The 21,809-nt window shown below is 34.9% G+C and overlaps 1 protein-coding gene across 2 annotated transcripts in view; it reads right to left on the reverse strand.

The window, feature by feature from the left end:
* TLL1 (tolloid like 1) overlaps nt 1-21,809 on the reverse strand; it is a gene marked incomplete at both ends in the record, with an annotated part of 266,853 nt that overhangs the window by 34,302 nt on the left and 210,742 nt on the right. The window contains 3 exons of one of the 2 annotated variants that reach the window (XM_079702856.1): nt 11,981-12,108; nt 14,907-15,032; nt 17,229-17,312. In XM_079702856.1, coding sequence (XP_079558982.1) covers nt 11,981-12,108; nt 14,907-15,032; nt 17,229-17,312 — 338 coding nt within the window. The remainder of the gene's footprint in view (nt 1-11,980; nt 12,109-14,906; nt 15,033-17,228; nt 17,313-21,809) is intronic. The other variant, XM_079702857.1, reaches the window with a different exon arrangement.

The following is a 21,809-nucleotide window of genomic DNA, read 5'->3' on the forward strand; positions in this document are numbered from 1 at the left end:
ATCCACCAGAACACAGGCACCAGTCTCCTCCAACAGGAAGCCTACACAACCCACTGAAACAACCTTACACACTGGGGACAGACACCAAAGACAACAGGAACTACGAACCTGCAGCCTGCAAAAAGGAGACCCCAAACACAGTAAGATAAGCAAAATGAGAAGACAAAAAAACACACAGCAGGTGAAAGAGCAAGATAAAAACCCACCAGACCTAACAAATGAAGAGGAGACAGGCAGTCTACCTGAAAAAGAATTTAGAATAATGATAGTAAAAATGATCCAAAATCTTAGAAATAGAATAGACAAAATGCAAGAAACAGCTAGACAAACTAAAGATGAATCAAGCAATGATTAGAAACAGAGTAAATGAAATAAAAAATACTCTAGATGGGATCAATAGCAGAATAACTGAGGCAGAAGAACAGACAAGTGACGTGGAAGTTAAAATAGTGGAAATAACTGCTGAAGAGCAGAATAAAGAAAAAAGAATGAAAAGAACTGAGGACAGTCTCAGAGACCTCTGGGACAACATTAAATGCACCAACATTTGAATTATAGGGGTTCCAGAAGAAGAAGAGAAAAAGAAAGGGACTGAGAAAATATCTGAAGAGATTATAGTTGAAAACTTCCCTAATATGGGAAGGGAAATAGTTAATCAAGTCCAGGAGGCACAGAGAGTCCCATACAGAATAAATCCAAGGAGAAATACACCAAGACACATATTAATCAAACTGTCAAAAATTAAACACAAAGAAATCATATTAAAAGCAACAAGGGAAAAACAACAAATGACACACAAGGGAATCGCCATCAGGTTAACAACTGATCTCTCAGCAGAAACTCTACAAGCCAGAAGGGAATGGCAGGACATATTTAAAGTAATGAAGGAGAAAAATCTGCAACCAAGATTACTCTACCTAGCAAGGATCTCATTCAGATTTGAGGGAGAAATTAAAACCTTTACAGACAAGCAAAAGCTGAGAGAGTTCAGCACCACCAAACCAGCTTTACAACAAATGCTAAAGGAACTTCTCTAGGCAAGAAACACAACAGAAGGAAAAGGCCTACAATAACGAACCCAAAACAATTAAGAAAATGGGAATAGGAACATACGAATTGATAATTACCTTAAATGTAAATGGATTAAATGCTCCCACCAAAAGACACAGATTGGCTGAATGGATACAAAAACAAGACTCATATATATGCTGTCTACAAGAGAGTCCCTTCAGACCTAGAGACACATACAGATTGAAAGTAAGGTGATGGAAAAAGATATTCCATGCAAATGGAAACCAAAAGAAAGCTGGAGTAACAATTCTCATAACAGACAAAATAGACTTTAAAATAAAGACTACTAGAAGAGACAAAGAAGGACACTAAATAATGATCAAGGGATCGATCCAAGAAGAAGATATAACAATTGTAAATATTTATGCACCCAACATAGGAGCACCCCAATACATAAGGCAAATACTAACAGCCATAAAAGGGGAAATCGACAGTAACACACTCACAGTAGGGGACTTCAACACCCCACTTTCACCAATGGACAGATCATCCAAAATGAAAATAAATAAGGAAACACAAGCTTTAAATGATACATTCAACAAGATGGACTTAATTGACATTTATAGGACATTCCATCCAAAAACAATAGAATACACATTTTTCTCAAGTGCTTTTGGAACATTCTCCAAGCTTTGGTAAATTAAAGTAAATTGAAATAGTACCAAGTATCTTTTCCAACCACAATGCTATGAGTCTAGATATCAATTACAGGAAAAGATCTGTAAAAAATACAAACACATGGAGGCTAAACAATACATTACTTAATGACGAAGTGATCACTGAAGAAATTAAAGAGGAAATTAAAAAATACCTAGAAACAAATGACAATGGAGACACGATGACCCAAAACCTATGGGATGCAGGAAAAGCAGTTCTAAGGGGGAAGTTTATAGCAATACAATCCCACCTTAAGAAACAGGAAACATCTCAAATAAACAACCTAACCTTGCACCTAAAGCAATTAGAGAAAGAAGAACAAAAGCCCCCCAATGTTAGCAGAAGGAAAGAAATCATAAAGATCAGATCGAAATAAATGAAAAAGAAATGAAGGAAATGATAACAAAGACTGATAAAACTAAAAGCTGGTCCTTTGAGGAGATAAGCAAAATTGATAAACCATTAGCCAGAATCATCAAGAAAAAAAGGGAGAAGACTCAAATCAATAGAATTAGAAATGAAAAAGGAGAAGTAACAAGTGACACTGCAAAAATACAAAAGATCATGAGAGATTACTACAAGCAACTCTATGCCAATAAAATGGACAACCCAGAAAAAATGGACAAATTCCTAGAAATGCACATCCTGTCAAGACTGAATCAGGAAGAAATAGAAAATATGAACAGACCAATCACAAGCACTGAAATTAAAACTGTGATTAAGAATCTTCCAACAAACAAAAACCCAGGACCAGATGGCTTCACAGGCGAATTCTATCAAACATTTAGAGAAGAGCTAACACCTATCCATCTCAAACTCCTCCAAAATATAGCAGAGGGAGGCACACTCCGAAACTCATTCTATGAGGCCAACATCACCCTGATGCCAAAACCAGACAAAGATGAAAGAAAGAAAACTACAGGCCAATATCACTGATGAACATAGATGCAAAAATCCTCAACCAAATACTAGCAAACAGAATCCAACAGCACATTAAAAGGATCATACAGCATGATCAGGTGGGGTTTATTCCAGGATGCAAGGATTCTTCAATATACACAAATCAATTAACGTGATACACCATATTAACAAAGTGAAGGAGAAAAAGCATATGATCATCTCAATAGATGCAGAGAAAGATTTTGACAAAATTCAACACCCATTTATGATAAAAAAAACCCTGGAGAAAGTAGACATAGAAGGAACTTTTGTCAACATAATCAAGGCCATCTATGACAAACCCACAGCTAACATCGTCCTCAATGGTGAAAAACTGAAACCATTTCCACTAAGATCAGGAACAAGACAAGGTTGCCCACTCTCAACACTCTTATTCAACATAGTTTTGCAAGCTTTAGCCACAGAATCAGAGAAGAAAAGGAAATAAAAGGAATCCAAATCGGAAGTGAAGAAGTAAATCTGTCACTGTTTGCAGACGACATGATACTATACATAGAGAATTCTAAAGATGCTACCAGAAAACTACTAGAGCTAATCAATGAATTTGGTAAAGTAGCAGGATACAAAATTAATGCACAGAAATCTGTGGCATTCCTATACACTAATGATGAAAAATCTGAAAGTGAAATCAAGAAAACACTCCCATTTACCATGGCAACAAAAAGAATAAAGTATCTAGGAATAAACCTACCTAAGGAGAAAAAAGACCAGTATGCATAAAATTATAAGACACTGATGAAAGAAATTAAAGATGATACAAATCGATGGAGAGATATACCATGTTCCTGGATTGGAAGAATCAATACTGTGAAAATGACTGTACTACCTAAAGCAATCTACAGATTCAGTGCAATCCTTATCAAACAACCAGCGGCATTTTTCACAGAACTAGAATGAGCAATTTCAAAATTTGTTTGGAAAAACAAAAGACACAGAATAGCCAAAGCAATCTTGAGAACGAAAAATGGAGCTGGAGGAATCAGGCTCCCTGACTTCAGACTATCCTACAAAGCTACAGTAATCAAGACAGTGTGGTACTGGCAGAAAAACAGAAAGATAGATCAATGGAACAGGATAGAAAGCACAGAGATAAACCCACACACATATGGTCACCTTATCTTTGATAAAGGAGGCAGGAATGTACAGTGGAGAATGGACAACCTCTTCAATAAGTGGTGCTGGGAAAACTGGACAGAGACATGTAAAAGTATGAGATTAGAACACTGCCTAACACCATACACAAAAATAAACTCAAAATGGATAAAAGACCTAAATTTAAGGCCAGACCCTATCAAACTCTTAGAGGAAAACATAGGCAGAACACTCTGTGACATAAATCACAGCAAGATCTTTTTTGACCCACCTCCTAGAGAAATGGAAATAAAAACAAAAATAAACAAATGGGACCTAATGAAACTTCAAAGCTTTTGCACAGCAAAGGAAACCATAAACAAGACCAAAAGACAACCCTCAGAATGGGAGAAAATATTTGCAAATGAAGCAACTGACAAAGGATTAATCTCCAAAATTTATAAGCAGCTCATGCAGCTCAATAGCATAAAAACAAAAAACCCTATCCAAAAATGGGCAGAATACCTAAATAGACATTTCTCCAAAGAAGATATACAGACTGCCAACAAACACATGAAAGAATGCTCAACATCATTAATCATTAGTGAAATTCAAATCAAAACTACAATGAGATATCATCTCACACCAGTCAGAATGGCCATCATCAAAAAATCCAGAAACAATAAATGCTGGAGAGGGTGTGGACAAAAGCGAACACTCTTGCACTGCTGGTGGGAATGTGAATTAGTACAGCCACTATGGAGAACAGTATGGAGGTTCCTCAAAAAACTAAAAATAGAACTACCATATGACCCAGCAGTCCCACTACTAGGCATATTCCCTGAGAAAACCATAATTCAAAAAGAGACATGTACCAAAATGTTCATTGCAGCTCTATTCACAATAGCCCGGAGCTGGAAACAACCGAAGTGTCCATCATCGGATGAATGGATAAAGAAGATATGGTGCATATATATAATGGAATATTACTCAGCCATAAAAAGAAACGAAATTGAGCTATTTGTAATGAGGTGGATAGACCTAGAGTCTGTCATACAGAGTGAAGTAAGTCAGAAAGAGAAAGACAAATACTGTATGCTAACACATATATATGGAATTTAAGGAAAAAAATGTCATGAAGAACCTAGAGGCAAAACAGGAATAAAGACACAGACCTACTTGAGAATGGACTTGAGGATATGGGGAGGGCGAATGGTAAGCTGTGACAAAGCGAGAGAGAGTCATGGACATATATACACTACCAAACTTAAGGTAGATAGATAGTGGGAAGCAGCCGCATAGCACAGGGAGATCAGCTCAGTGCTTTGTGACCACCTGCAGCGGTCGGATAGGGAGGGTGGGAAGGAGGGAGACGCAAGAGGGAAGGGATATGGGAACAGATGTATATGTATAACTGATTCACTTTGTTATAAAGCAGAAACTAAAAAAAAAAAAAAATGACTCTCCCAAGGTCTCTGGATCCCAGCTCCCTAGCTTACTACATTTATATGAAGATAATATTCCAGGGTCTTATAAACATAAGGGAAGGTATATACAAGAATACAAAAAATCCTCAAGAACCACTATATTGATTCATACAAAAAATTCTCCTTGATTTTCATATTTTGCTTTATTATAGGGAATTCATGACTTAAAGACAAAAATTAATGAGTATGTTCATTACATATAGACATTATGTTATTATTGTGTTCAAATTGCTATTTTATATTATTGGATAGAATTTCGTATTTAATTAGAAAAAAAAATACCTTTAAATATTTCCTGTTTGTATACTAGGTTGTATATTACAACCTAACAGTATTCTGACTGCACATTCTGGACTTTGCCTAGAGAAAACTACTCAGGAGAGTATAGGCAGTAACTCATTTGTGTCATCTTTACTTTCCCAAATATATACTGTCTCATACACTTAAAAGCATGTGTGGGCTTAAAGATGGCTACACATTCTTTGTTACTTCTCCGATTGAGTCATGAAGTCTAATATTCTTCCCCTTCAATACTGGTTAGCTCTTTTGACTTGCTTTGCCATAGAATGCATAGAGGTAATGTTCAGGAGCTACTTAGGTATTCCCCCTGGCTTCTTGGAACACTCTTTTTGGTGATCCAGAGCTTCCATGTAAAGGGTATGTTTCCCCTGAGACCACCATGCTATAATGGTCATGTGTAGGTGCTCTGGTTGTCCCAGCTATGTCAGCCTTCTAGCCCTCCCTACCAAGGTGACAAACATAAAATTAAAGCCAACTTGATCCTCCCAACCAGACCATGCCCCAGGTGAATATCACTTACTGACCTCAATCAACGTCATGGGCAACTGAAGAATTTCCAGCAAAGCATTACTCAAATCATGACCTCTTCCCCACAAAACCATGGGATATTATAAAATAGTTCTTGTTTTAAGTCATGAAGTTTTGGGTTAGCTTATTATGAAGCAGTAGATAACTAGAACAGTGCATAAAAGGTAATAACTGCATATTAATGCCAGAAGTCTTAAATTTCCATAAATCAGTAATAAACTACCACTACTGATAGTTCAGTCCTTACACATAATTATTGTACACTAGATATAGATAAGCACACTATGGTAATTAAATACTATGCACAAGAATGATTGTGTCTCACAAAGGGCACTGAATTTTATTGTAATTCCTCTTATGTTTCTTAATGGCAAGATTATCTAAATAACCTAAATAATATTAATTTGTAGTCTTACAAATAAACCAAATTAACTAAAATAATGGTTATCTCAGATGCAGTGAAAGAGGCTTGCTTATACCCATAAGACACTACTTGCACATCACTCAATACAACTCTATGTTAAGTTAAAGGAATATCTGGGTTAGAAAGAACAAGACTCTCAAAATTCATAAACAAGGTGTTTTTAAAAAATATGTCATAGAATTGTCTTCAGGAAAAATTTCCTTTTCTTTGCTTCTGTATGAATAGGCAAAATATTTAGAAATGTTTTCTTATTTTTCCACACAGCCTAAGGTAAGAGGAGTAAATATGAGTTGTAAAGAAAGCTCCATGGCACACACAGGACCACCAAGTCTTTTCTTTCCCTTTTCTTTTTTGCCTTGGCGTATAAAGAAACTAGCTTGGAACTGAGTATCTATCAGCAGCTCTTGACCTAACAGGATTAATAGATTTCAGAATTTTCCAAGTTTCCTTGGAATCTATTTTCCAAATTTAGTTTGGTTTCAAGTTCCTCCATGAAAATTAAGGATCCTAAAGAAACCAAACAAAATGCATTTATTTTAAACAATATATCTTCTTGATCAAATCTCTTGTATAATAAATGTCAAAACATAAAGATAGGTAATTGAATGGTTTGAATATTACAAAGAGTGCTGGCCAAATGTCCATTGGCTGAGATCCATAACAGATAGTGGTTTCAGTTTTAAAGTAGATAAGATTCATTAACAGTTGTATTACAAGCAGGGAGACAAAAATAGTAAACATACGTAACAATAATGTCAAAATGGTAAGAGTTAAAAAGTATAGAACTAAAATATCACTTGAAGTTGGTAGCTAATCTGTTACAACACACTTTCTACTGATCCTGATTGTTAGAGTGATATTGTGAGTTAGGCTTTATATAAACATGATTAATGAAATAAGAGAGAGTGGAATCAATATTACGCCCTGATTCAGAAAGCTTAGAGTGGCAAAAATGTGTTTTAACAAGTCTTCCAGGTTAATTCTGATGCATGTTAATATTCTGGCTTAGACTGTAACTACTTCTACAAAGATCACAAAGTCAAATACTTAAAGCAAAGATCAATAGTTGCATTAAAGCTCCTTTCCTTCTAAAAATTATCTTCTTAGGATACTAGCATGTATGACCATTGTTGAACAGACTCTCCTGATCTTCAAGTGGAATATTTGCCTGTAATTTGTAAAGAAGCAGACTGTCCTAGAGTTGAAAGGGATGCTCAATAAGCTGAAAGGTATATAATTGAGAAAAAATAAATTATTGACATTTTTTCAAGTTAAGGTATATTAGGAGTTCTATTTCCCCTTGGATATAGAAAGCTGGGACTAGTGTTCCTTCTACCCTAGCAAGAAAACCTATGTAAAGTAAAAAAATCACAACTTTGCTGAAAATATCAAAGAGCCAAAGTCACTAGTCAACCAAGTAGTATCAAATCCACTGACTTTCAGCCCCTGCCAAGGAGAGATGAGACACGAGCATGTCACCAGTGACAGACTACAGTTAGAAGAGACGCTGGGTGCCATATAACTAGGTTAGATGCATTCAGCTACAATTGTAATGTATTGTAAAGGTCAGCTGTGGAGTAAAGTATAGCACACTAGGAGCTGTAGACACAGGAGTTTGCATCCACTTGCAGGCTCTTCTCCATGGACTTCAATCTCCTGCTCATGAGAAAGACTGTGGGAAGAGTAGGAGTTAGGCAAGTACCTTTCTTGGTGTTGCAGGCATGGAGGGGGAAGTGGTCACTGCTGGGAGAAAAGCATGAAGTCCTGTTGCAACCCTTCACTGGAAAAGAAAAAAACCTCTGGGGGAGGAGCAGAAAACTTGTCACCACCAGGGCAAACAAGCAGACCCACTGTAGCCACAGGAAAGCTTAAACAAACAAACAAACAAACAAATAACACTTCCAACCCTGGGGAAGTCTTGGACTCAGGAGCCTACACCAATAATATCAGAGACCTGCTACAACTGGGAGAGGGAAAAGAAACTCTCCCATGGAAGACCAACAAGAGATAGATGGAGTTTGGCTGCCAGGAAGAGAAGGGGCAGGACCACTGAGAAAGGCTATTTCTAAGACCTAGAAACAGATCCTGTCTAAGGTAGAGAACCCCTTGTCCTCACCACCAGACTACCAAGCACCAAGCAGTGTGTAACTGCAGTCTATCACTGGTTGAGGGAAAAAAGTTTGAAGAGGGATACAATTTGTGGTAGAGATGAAAGCAGAAGCTAAAGGTAAAGGGGAAACATTGAGAAAATGCATCTGAAATTCCAGCCTTCAATCTAAGAGAAAGAAATTAAAAGCCAGTGGTTCACTGAAGGTAATCATAGGAAGAAGACAACCCAAATTCAGCTAATTACTGACTATATTCACTCAACAACATCCCTTCCCATATACACACATTCACTAACAGCCTAACAGAAGAGACGTAACCATTTCCAGACATAAAGTCTCTACTGTTAAACACAAAATGTCTGCTGTTTAGTCAAAAATTACATGACAGGGGCTTCCCTGGTGGCGCAGTGGTTGAGAGTCTGCCTGCCGATGCAGGGGATGCGGGTTCGTGCCCCGGTCCGGGAAGATCCCACATGCTGCAGAGCAGCTGGGCCCGTGAGCCATGACCACTGAGTCTGCGTGTCCGGAGCCTGTGCTCCGCAATGGGAGAGGCCACAACAGTGAGAGGCCCATGTACCGCAAAAAAAAAAAAAAAAAAAAAAAATTACATGGCACACAAAAAGGCAAGAATAAAAGCACAGTGCTAAGAGAGAAAATAATCAACAGATCAGACTCAAACATGACCCTTATGTTTAATCTATCAAATGAGATATTTCAGCAGAGATGCTGTTATGAATTGAATTGTGCATCCTGGCCAAGCTCATGCATTGAAGCCCTAAACCCAATGTGATTGCATTAGGAGACAGGTCCTTTAGGGAGGTAATCAAGGTTAAATGAAGTCATAAAGGTGAGGCCAAATCCCACAGGGCTAATGTCCTTATAAGAAGATGAAGAGACACCAGAGCACGCACTCTCTCTCTCTCTGTCTCTCTCTCTCCATATGTACACAAAGAGGAAAGGCCAAGTGAGGACACAGTGATAAAGCAGCCATCTACAAGTCAGGAAAAGAGGCCTCACCAGACACCAGTCCCCACAGCTCCTTGATCTTGAACATCTACCCTCCAGATCTGTGAGAAAATACATTTTTGTTGTTTTAGCCACTCAGTTTGTGGTATTTTGTTATGGCCACCTAAGCAGATGAATACACGTGAACTCTACTAAAAAATCAAATGGAAATTCAAGAAATAAAAAAACATGATAAGGGAGATAAAGAATACCTCTGTCAAATTCATAAGTAGACTCAAGACAGCTGAGTAGACAATCATTGAACTTGAAGATCAGTCCATAGAAATAACCCAAGCTTAAAAACAAAAAGTGACAAAAAAAATAACAGATTTCAAGAGTTATGGGATATTATGAAACAATCTCACATATGTGTAATTTGAATCCCAGAAGAAGAGAGACAATAATGCAGGAGGATTTTGTCAAGAAATAATGGTCAAGAGTTTTCAAAAATTCATGGCAGACATCACAACATAGATGCAAGAAATTCAAAGACTTCTCAGAAGGATAAATTACTAAACAGATAGACAGATGGACACACACACACACACACACACACACTCCCAGATACATTATATTCAAAGTGCTGATAAAAAAATGTTGAAGGCGGGGCTTCCCCAGTGGCGCAGTGGTTGAGAGTCTGCCTGCCGATGCAGGGGACACGGGTTTGTGCCCCGGTCCGGGAAGATCCCACATGCCACGGAGCGGCTGGGCCCGTGAGCCATGGCCACTGAGCCTGCACGTCCGGAGCCTGTGCTTCGCAACGGGAGAGGTCACAAGAGTGAGAGGCCCACGTACAGCCAAAAAAAAAAAAAAAAAAAAAATGCTGAAGGCAGCCATCAGAGAAAAGGATCATTATTTCCACAGGAATAAAATTAAGATTTACCACAGACATTAAAAACCATGAAGGACAGATAATAGTGGAGTCAGGTATTTAAAATGTAGCTGGGAAAACAAAATTGCTATCTTAGAATTTTATATCCAATGAAAATATCTTTGGGTATAAAAGACATACTCTGCACAGACATACTCTACACACAATATAAAAAAAATTCTTCAGGGAGAAGGAATATGATACCAGATGAAACTTGGATGTACACACACACACAAAAAAGTCTTCAGGAAAATCCATTTTCCCAACTGCCTTAGCTATTGCACTGCTGAAAAGAATGCAGCCTTTTCATCTCAGCTCATAAGCTTCAGAGAGTGATCATCTCAGTCAGGGTCTTCAACAGGACTGGAAAGCAATCAAATCCTACAGTGCTGTTATCTTAGCACCTAGCATCCTTCCAAAGAGTGGCTGAAATGAATTGATGTCTCTGTTCAAAAAGTCATTTACTGATATCTTACAAATATGGTGATTGGAAGGAACTCCATAATAGGAATATGAATATCTCAGTGACAGTCTCTAATAACATTATTATTATGTTGCATATGAATAAGATGTCTTTATTGGCCAAAAACACCCACTGAAGGGAAGGGTTGAAACAGACATTCAAAATTAACTGGACTGGTCCAGTAAGCTACAGTGGACTAGTAGCCTCATTCTCAAGACAATTTCTTGTCGTTTATTATGGTTCTTGTTAGACTGTCCTGAACTTTGCTAGTTGGCATTCCTTCCTGCTTTTGACAACAGCATATTTCAGAAAATTGTTAAAATTTCTATATTCCTATGATTCTATTTCTTTAAATTATACTCTTCAAGTATTCTGTAGCCTATAATGAAATTTAAGATGTACTATCAGATGACCAGGACAGAATGAAAGATTCATAGAATACAGGAGAGAGGACATATATTACATTCATTTTTGAATTTGGAAGAAGTCTAACAATAATGGTACTCATCTAAAGAGGGCAACTACGTTATGCAAAAATAATATTCTGTAAACCATAGGACAAAATTAGTTTTATTATAAAAATACATATGCTTTGTATATGAGTCATATAGAATTAACACAACCGATAGAATTTACTATGTTACATTGAAGTGAATACTTATTGCTTTCTTGCTGAATTTCTGATATTTTTGTTCCTTCATTTATATCTCCATTTGGAAACATTATTTCAATAACATATTAGGAAGTAGAACATACTGTTTTGTAGTAATTTTGGTAATGCCTTTTAAAGCATCCCATCTAGGATAAGAAGACTGTACAAGAACTACATGGCTACCATTACTATCACCTTGATCTAGGAAATCAGGAATTTATTTAGTGTTAGTGGGAAAACATAAGAAAGAAAGTCTTTCCCATCTGCCTACTAATTCAATTCAATTAAATAAACATTCATTTTATTTATTTTATTTCCATGCACTAGCTGTGCAAGACATGAGCAGGCAGCTTAACAGAAAAAAGAACAACGTGCTCACTTACTAATTTGATTCGATGACCAGGAGTTGCACTGATTTCCCATGTACATTCTTTCCTGCTTGGGTACTTGTCTGGCCAGTTGGGACTAGTGATGAAGCCACTTGGACTGTGAATCTTCTGTTCACACTCAGCTGTGCCAATAGTGATAAAATCAATTAGTGTGGAAATCTAGCCCAGGATTGGACCAGCAAGGAAGTAGCCTGTTTACACACTATCCTGATGAAAGATTTTCCTCAATAAATAATCATCACTCTAGTCTTCAGTATCATATTCATCTGCTTTGGTAAACCTGTTGCATAATCATTATCATAATCAGAAAATGTTTGTTTTTGGGTTCACATGAAATTGTGTTTACAATGAATTAGATAAATGTCTACAAGAAAATGAACTATTTTTAACTGCTGGATCTGTAAGTTTAGATTTTAACAGAGTAACATTATTGACAATAAAAGATATCAACTCTTGGGCTTCCCTGGTGGCGCAGTGGTTGAGAGTCCGCCTGCCGATGCAGGGGACACGGGTTCGTGCCCCGGTCTGGGAAGATCCCACATGCCGCGGAACGGCTGGGCCCGTGAGCCATGGCCGCTGAGACTGCGTGTCCTGAGCCTGTGCTCCGCAACGGGAGAGGCCACAATAGTGAAAGGCCCGCGTACCACAAAAACAAAACAAAAACAAACAAAAAAACAAAGATATCAACTCTTGGTATGTGCAAAATATTTAATGCTATGCCACAACAAAAATGATTATGTCGTTTTCAGTTATTTTTTTCCTATTAACGGAAACATCATTTATAGCTAACTAGTATCACTAAGCCACTTTATGAAACATGTCTTTACATTTTCTCTCTCTCTTTGTTAAAGTATACACTTGAATACTTAAACCATAATTTTAGCTGCTAAAGTAAATTATCTGTCATTTCACCACAGTGAAATGAAGCACTAAGAGGAAAAATATGTAAACAACTACTAGTGTCTGAGTTAATTTTTAAAAATGTCATTCAATTAACATGCAATTTCTTTTAGGTCTTACAATTTAAACAACTTCATTTTGGAGGGGACCATCCAATATTCTTTATTTCAAACTTCAAAAACATGTAATATGCTCAGACTGTATTCTATCTGTATAATTTATGAAGTGTCACCCTGCATATCCTGGCTTAGGCTGGAAATTATTTGTTATGTATTGTGTAACCCATTCTAAAATACAATAAATTCTGTGAAATTTTCCAAGAAATCTCTGGGGAAATACTTTATTATATGGAAAAAACACTTGTTGCACTACAGGGCTGCACAGTAAGGATAAAATGACTGACATTACTGTGCTGTTGGCACATGGTCTCCGACTAGACCTTTGCTTTAACTGTGCCGGGTTTCCATAGGGAGATTTGGATTCTTAACCAAGGAACACAAAAAAAAAAGGGTGAAATTCAGCTCCTTTCAAAGAATATAGTGTCATGCAGCAAGACAGTAGTCTTAAAGTCTGGATCCTGTCTTGACAAGGTTTCCTAAATTCCATTATCCCTGTCCTTGTCTTGGCCATATGAATTGTGGAATCTCCCAGATCTGGCAAATAGTTTAGTTTATAAGACAAAGCCAAGAGTCTCACTGCTAACCTGTATAAGGCACCTGTACTATAGCAGTGGTGAAAGAAAATCCAGCCCCTTTACTAACAGTAAAGATGAACTTTATTATGGGTGCCTGGATACAGTTCCATTTAAAAAGAAGTCCCTTCTTGAAAATATTTACTGTAATGAAGAGAGACTTTGGATATCTAAATTTATTTGCTACCTGTGAGTCACAGGCGACATGCATACTCTGAAAAGCTGTCTCTTTTGTTTTCTGAATTACCTTCCATATTTCAAAATAACTGGGCCTATTCCCCAGCCTATTGATTTAACAGAATACTTTACCAAGTTACACATATCACAATCTCATTGGTTTATGCTCATACATGCAAGTAAAAAGAGAAAAAAATGCTACTTGCATATGATTCTGGGCAATGTCATTAACTTTGTGAAATAAAGAGGAAAAAAATGTGACATATGACCATATTTGAATGGAACTGAATGGAACAAGGGTCAATTCAGGGTATTCTGTACTATTGGAATGTGCATACAAAGAAGTGCTATCTACCTGTGGTTCTAGTCAGGCACCCACCACTCTACATGTGCTAATGACTAGTTATGAAACCGGCCTTAGTAATAAATCCAAGTTAAATGGAAAATTCAGGAGCAGACCCATAAAGGAAGAAATAAGACCCGAATAACTATTTCTTATTCCCATGTAACTCATATTGGCTCAGGAGATTAAGATAATTATCTTTATAAAACCTTGCAATATGGTAAGACTTTGGGACCAAAAACTGGTAAGCTAATATTGAGTTACTAGGATGCTTCTGTGTGTGTCTGTGCTCGGGAGGGGGAAAACCATGACTTAAAACTCTAAATGGCACAGTATTTTCAAATGTCTTTCTTCTGCTAGGCATTTGAATTTGATACTCCTGGTATTTAAAGTGACATCACTCATGTAGCACATATATGAGATATTTTGGGGAGGGAAATTGAACCAAATGTAAAACATTTAGCAGAAGTTAAGTTTAAATATGGAGATAGTTATAGGGTCTGTTCTGTGAAGACTGAGGGATAATGTAGTGCCTTTCTGGCTGCCAGATGGCATCACAGCAGCTTCTATGTCTGTAATACAAAGTTATTCTAATTCCAACCATATATGAAGTGCAGTACCTTTAGGTAATACAAGGTTTCCAACAGTATGACTTGGATCTTTGAACACTGCATGTATTTTAATTTTTGACATTTGAACAGTTAACATTTATCACTCATTGATATGATTAACTCTACCTGGAAGGACTGCTTTACCCAAACTGCATGAAATTCTAGATGTTGTCAAAAAAAAGAACACTTCTTTCATACCTTCCTTGCAATCATGTTTATTTTCATGCAGCACAAATCCATTACGGCACTGACACATGTAGCTTCCCATTGTGTTGACACACTCATGTTGGCACCCGCCATTATCCTTAGAGCACTCATCTTTGTCTAGCAAAGAGATAACCCCATAGATTAGTAAGTAGCTTTAAAAACAAAGGATATCAAAGGAGAATCATTTAGTTGTGGTTAACACTGGCAAAGGATAAATTAAGTCTCAGCTTTCTATGTTCCCAACATAAAACAAACAAACAAACAAACAAAAAATTTATAGTATCTTAGTTCTACCCACTCCTTGTTTAGCTTGGAGCCTTGTGCCATGAATTGTTTCCAAGATCATTTGCACTAGGGTGACAACATGTAGTCCTCTTTCATTCCTATGCTGGAGAAGTTTTGGGTAGGGCAAAGGAAATGAAAGAATCTTTTTCCAACTAATGCTAAACATTTATAGCCAATTTTTAAAATAAATTAAAAATTGTGAGTACTTTGATTAAATGCAAATAATGACATTTAAGTGGAGGGAAATCCTTCACTATATTAACCATGGTGTATAGGGAGAGGCTAAACACATTTCCAAGATTTGTGTGTAATCGTTTTTTAAAAAATCAGTATAATTACTGTAGTTGATTTTTTTCATTAACTTTGTAGTTATGCTTAGCATTAATAAATCTGAACATTTTATAATATTTCAAGACAGAATAAGGCATCATTAGACTATCCTAAAGAAGAAACAATTTATATATTTTAAACTAATCTCCTCTAGCAGTTTATTAATAAGTAATTCTGTAAAAGGGCTTTTAGTGTTCTAGAAGTAAAGGTTAGAAGAGGAAATATGAGCTTTAAGAAATAGCCAACAAATTCACTACAGGGAAAAAATCCCAACTATATTAGCAGGCAGTCAATTCAGTGAGAGGCATCAGTCACCATATTATGTTGCTTAGCTGTCATTCCATGACTGGCTTGTCCTTTAAAGTAAATACTGGCCTCTGCTCCTGACACATACATATGATGACACATCACTCAGACCTTCCCCACTCCCATAGCACAGAGAGCAAAAAGGACACACAACAGTCACATCAAAAGTCAGGTTGAATTCAAAATTTACACTGTGAACTGATTTTTCTAGTGAGAATTTGTGAGCTCATGGTAGCACACAAATAGCAAATGTATTTTTGCTTTTATAATCAAATCAATATTCCCCCTATGGAGATGGGTTTAGGAAAGACATTTTTATCTAAGGATCTGATAGTAATTTTTATGAATGCAACTATTTTTCCCATTTTGTAGACTGATAACACGACATAGCACATATATGCTATGTCTTATATTGCCAATTCATGCATTGGCAATATCAGAATATTCCATATACATACAGGCAGTCCCAAAGTTCTAAAGAATATATCAGGATCAATATATCTGCAATTTATGTGTTCTCTACCTATCCTTAACATTTCCATTACACTTTTAATACAAACATTGCTTAATACAAGCGATGTCACTTGAAAATTGAGTTATCAAATACACTGCTAGAATATATGTATAGGTTAATCTAAAGCTTAGCTAAAATTCAAAATTGGACAAATCAAAATAGAAATTAAAAGCAGCAGATAAAAGTCATCATCCCCAGCAAAGTAGCATATAAAATTGTGCTGGCATATGCCAAATAGTCAATATGAAAAGACAAAATTTTAGTAAACATCGGAATACTTGGAATTATCCTGACTTTTTAATATCATGCAAACAAAGAAAGCTATTTATTTAACTTAATATCATAAAAGATGAGTTCCACAAATATATTCTGAACTTATTATAAAAGGTCATCAAACTTGAGAAAAAAAAAGCTATTAGCAAATATAATTCTGTTTTCACTTTCTTTCCTTTTCTCCTCTTAGGACACAAACTACTAATATTTTGAACAATGAAAATCCAAAGAAAGAGAGAAGGAAGGAGGATGCAGAGTTTTTAAAATTTCTCAGAAAGTCTGCATAAAAAATGCAATAATTGAGAATTCTATCAATGATTCATTTGAAATTTTCTAAGATTTTCATACTATAGGCATGGAATTTAAAATATACTTTTTATTAGTAAGAGAAACAAACATTTTATTGAGTAGAAATCAAAACATTTAATTTTTGCCCGTGGAAATTAGCCTCCTTCTTTGGAATGGATATATCTGATTTCCATTCCTTCATGCTAGATGAAGGAAGGGTACATTATTATGGAAAAAGGAAGTGGCATTTTCCCATCAGAGGCCTGCAGAGTATCCTTGAGACTATCAGAGGCCATCAGTCTATGAATAATACATACTGGATGGGACTGAAGTGGCAACCTGTATCAAGTTCTTGCAAGATTCAAAAATAAAAATTTTCTCTTTGCAGAAAGCTTCCTTTTCTGTAGGAAAAAAAAGTAAAGGGTCCACACACCAGAACAGAAGCACATTAGCAGATATACTTACAATAAATGTTCAAATATAAAATAAACAGATCACACACTCGTGCATACACACATACACCCCATGCATGTGTGCACGCATACAAGACACACACAGGTTTCAACACAAAACTGTTGAAAATATAATCACCTTCAAAAGAGCTCTGATAAGCTCTACTGAGAGCAACGACAGACAATTTGCTCTTTCTAAAACATGCAAATATTTAAATATCATTAATCATGAAACTTGGAACAGGATTCAGAATCATAGGAGAGCTTTATTTGTGTTTATTTGAAATTAATCACACTAATATTTAAAGTTTTGTTAGAATAATATCAGGTTGAATTTATTCTAAAAATATCTATGACCATTCCATGAAAGAAATGGTGTACAGGAGGAACAATGTAAAGAAATATCTATAAACACTGAAAGGTAGATAAGATGAGGAGCAGGTCAGTTGAAATCACTTGAATACAGCTGTAGAAATATCACACAGATCGTTTTATCTGACTCCTATATTTGTTACAGACAGAAATAAACTGGGAATCAAGAAATCTGGGTTTTACTGCATTTCTGCTACTGTGCAGGTCATTGGGTCCATCAGGAAAGGATCACATTCCCATTAAGTTACCCGTGAGGGGGACTGCCGTTTAATTAGGTTATCCTTCAAGTCATCATTGAGTCTTTTCACCACTACCAGGTTGCCTAAAGAAGGTGGAATGTCTACGTGCAGCTCTCACTGCCTGAAGTTATTTGTTACATTATCCCCAAATAATGAACAGTGTGATTAAATTAAAAGTCCAGTTTCCCAAATGTTGCTGCTTTTACATGCATAAAATCCTACTAATATTTCCTTTAAGTTTAACCTATTTAAAGAAAAATAATTTTGCTCTGAATAGAATACAGTTAATTTTGCTTAATCACTTAAAATAAGTAAACTATAACATGTATACTTATGCAGATTTGTATACTTGTGTTCAAATATAACATCACATAAAATTAAGTTTGATTTTACTATCATAAAAGTAAAGTAATTATTGTTAATCTAAAAACAAACCTCATTCATTCCAAGAAAATAGCAGTATTATATTGTTGAACCAGATCTCTTCTAGAAAATGCCTATGCCATTATAGTCTGAATTATATAAAAAATTTAATAGACATGTAATTTTACATCATGTTCAAATAGCCTTACTTTTATAGTTGTAATTTCCTTATTTACTTTGATATTATTTCATTATATTGCTTTATAACATACCCTTAATATCAGAACTATATGACACTAATTTTTATAGAGGAGCTTTTGGATATTCTGCTGTATAAACCAATCACTTCTAGAGTTTCAAGCTACAGCATTTTTCATGACTAATTTAAGACATTAAATAAGAATTTATGTGATGGCTTCTTACTTTGATGAGCATGGAAGTGACAGAAATCTGTATTAATTATTTTGCTAATAAGTTCTTAGTGTCATTCTACCAATTCCATTTCTTAGGTCTATAAAGTGCTTATTTAAAATCAGAGGATATGTGCAAAAATAAGTAAAATCTCAGTATGATTATTTCATTAAATAATTGTATTTTTTAAAATAATGCTACAGTTTATTTCATTATATTCATTAAAAATCTAAATACATTTCCTTGTGTTTTTTCTTCCTTGATGCATCACTTAGTTGCAAGACAGCTAGAAGTTATTTTTAAATAGCTTTCTTTACAAAATATATGAAATCACTTATAATAAATATTTTCTTTTTAAATTGAATTTCTTGATAATATTTCTGGGAAAAAGTATGCTGAAAAAATAGCTAAACATGCTATATTTCTCATTATGTTTTCATAAGTTCATAATCACTTCTAAACTTTTTAGAAAACTGGTTATAAACAGAACCACTTAAGATTAAGTTTCCAGACAGGGTGGGAGGGAGATGCAAGAGGGAGGAGATATGGGGATATATGTATATGTATAGCTGATTCACTTTGTTATACAGCAGAAACTAACACACCATTGTAAAGCAATTATACTCTAATAAAGATGTCAAAAAAAAGTTTGTCTCCTTCAAATGTTTCTGGATTAACATACACAATACAGCAAACATTTATTCAATTGTCTCTAAGATATTATGAATTAACTATAAAAATAAAAATTAGAAGCTTTAACTCAATTCAAAACATTTGCATTAATATTATTAATTTGCATTAATATTTATTAACTAAATAACAAAGAGATGGATTTAAAATTTTCACTCTCAAAGATCAAAGTCTATTAGGTAATATTTTCAAATCTAGAAAATATTTGGGGTAAAAGATAGGTAGAAATATGATGTGTGTTTTCCTTTAAAAATTACTTTTATATTTAAATCAGATGAAAACTGAGAAAAATTGTGGAGAAACTACACTGCACCATCTTTTCACCTTAACACAAACATTCTTGGGATTTTTAAATAGCATCGTTCAGATCTGTTCCCACCTACGTGCTTAGCTGTATGCACAGTGCACATATAGCTTTATACCTAGATTTCCATTAATATTTTATCATATACAACTTTTTACACCATGAAATCATTAAATCATCCTTTTGGTATGGAAGAGCTCACACAGTGCATTTGAAGGTTGTTTAAAATTTCTGTCACTATCACAGTATATTGAAAATCCTTCTTCCAGATTTTGAAATATTTCTTTATGAAAGAGTCCCAAGAATTGAATTTCTGAGCAAACAGATTAGTCATTGTAATAATTCTTGATTCCTATGCTAAATTTATTTCTAAAGAATTTGTCACAATTAATGCAGTAATGTGTTTTATCAAATCCCTAAGAGTGAATTTTAGCATAAAAAAAATCCTTCAATTTTGTTTGTGAAATACAATATCCCCATGGTTTATATGCCTACTTTCTAATAGATAGGATGAGTTATTTTACTTTTACCACACAATTACACTTATAGCATTATTAGAACTCTAAAATGATATTTTCAATGTGAATAGAATCTATATATTACAATGGGTGATCTTTTGTAAATTAAATTATGTTTTGGTAAGATGATCATAATCAGGACACTAAGTAACACTGCCATCTCTTTATTGTACAAATCAAATATGTTTTTATCTTCCCTTTTCCTGAGCAAACATCTTCCCCACTAGCGGAAACTCCCATGAATTTAAATGTGAAATAGATCTAATTACTTATCCAGGACTATAGTATTTTAAATATGAATCTGACAAACTGCCAAGACTTTTCAATGAATCAAAAAGAAAACACTGAATGTTTATACTTAATTATCTTGGACTTTACAAAATAATAATCTAATAAAGAAGTGAAAAGTATATCTGTTGTTTTCCAGGTCACAGATATGTTGAACATAACACAAAACTAATGCTATTTGCAAAGCATGTGATCATCTCTTATGGTTAAGAGAACCCAAGATGAACTGAGGTTAAATACTTTGTGACACTGAACACTTAGAATATTACAGTTTTACTTTGATTATTAAAGAGATAATGTATGCCTGCATAATAGGTTCTCAGAATGATAGCTACAACATGAGAATTTGGGGTTTAATTTTCCCTGAACTTCATTGTTCAGTTTACTTAACAATATTATTGTCCTAGAGACACAGACAAATAACCTGTCTTTAGAATTTGGGAAGTTTTGCCTGAACAGAAACATCAGATAACGAATTTTAAATACTCTGGGGAACTTTAAATTTACTTATATTTTGTCACCATTATATGTAGCATGCATCTTTAAAAAAAAGTTTTATTAAATAAAATGAGTGATTAAAGTATAGGATCCTGAATATTAATAATATAATAAAATCTATTCACCTTATAATTTTAATTTTTAAAATAAATATTTAAGTGGTTCTAAGATAAGAAGCCTTATCTCTAAACACTGGATCACCTAAAATATGTAAACTACATAATATTTATAGAATAGTAAAGTCTAAGGAAATCTTCCTTTCATTGAAATAGTATATTAAAATGCTACTTTGAATAACAAATCTTAAATGAATGCCCGAGAATAATTTTATTATTTATTTATTTATTTATTTATTTATTTATATTGAGGTATAGTTGATTTACAATGTTGTATTAGTTTCAAGTAAACAACATTGTGATTCAATATTTTTATAGATTATACTCCATTTAAAGTTATTATAAAATATTGGCTATATTCCCTGTGCTGTACATTACATTCTTGCAGCTTATTTATTTTATACATAATAGTTTTTACCTCTTAATCCCCTCCCCTTTTCTTGCCTCTCTCCCCCTTCCCTCTCCTTACTAATAACCACTAGTTTGTTTTCTATATCTGAGAAGAACTTTTAAAAGGCAATTAAATCTGAGGGAAGGAAGGGAATGAGAAAAAGGAGCCAAGATCCATTGTATTTTGAATGTACTTTCGTAATATGACTTGGACCTCAATGGAACTTGTGAACCATTAATTTCAATTAAACTGAAAG

Source organism: Hyperoodon ampullatus (assembly GCF_949752795.1).
Source record: "Hyperoodon ampullatus genome assembly, chromosome: 1".
Lineage (NCBI taxonomy): Eukaryota > Metazoa > Chordata > Mammalia > Artiodactyla > Ziphiidae > Hyperoodon > Hyperoodon ampullatus.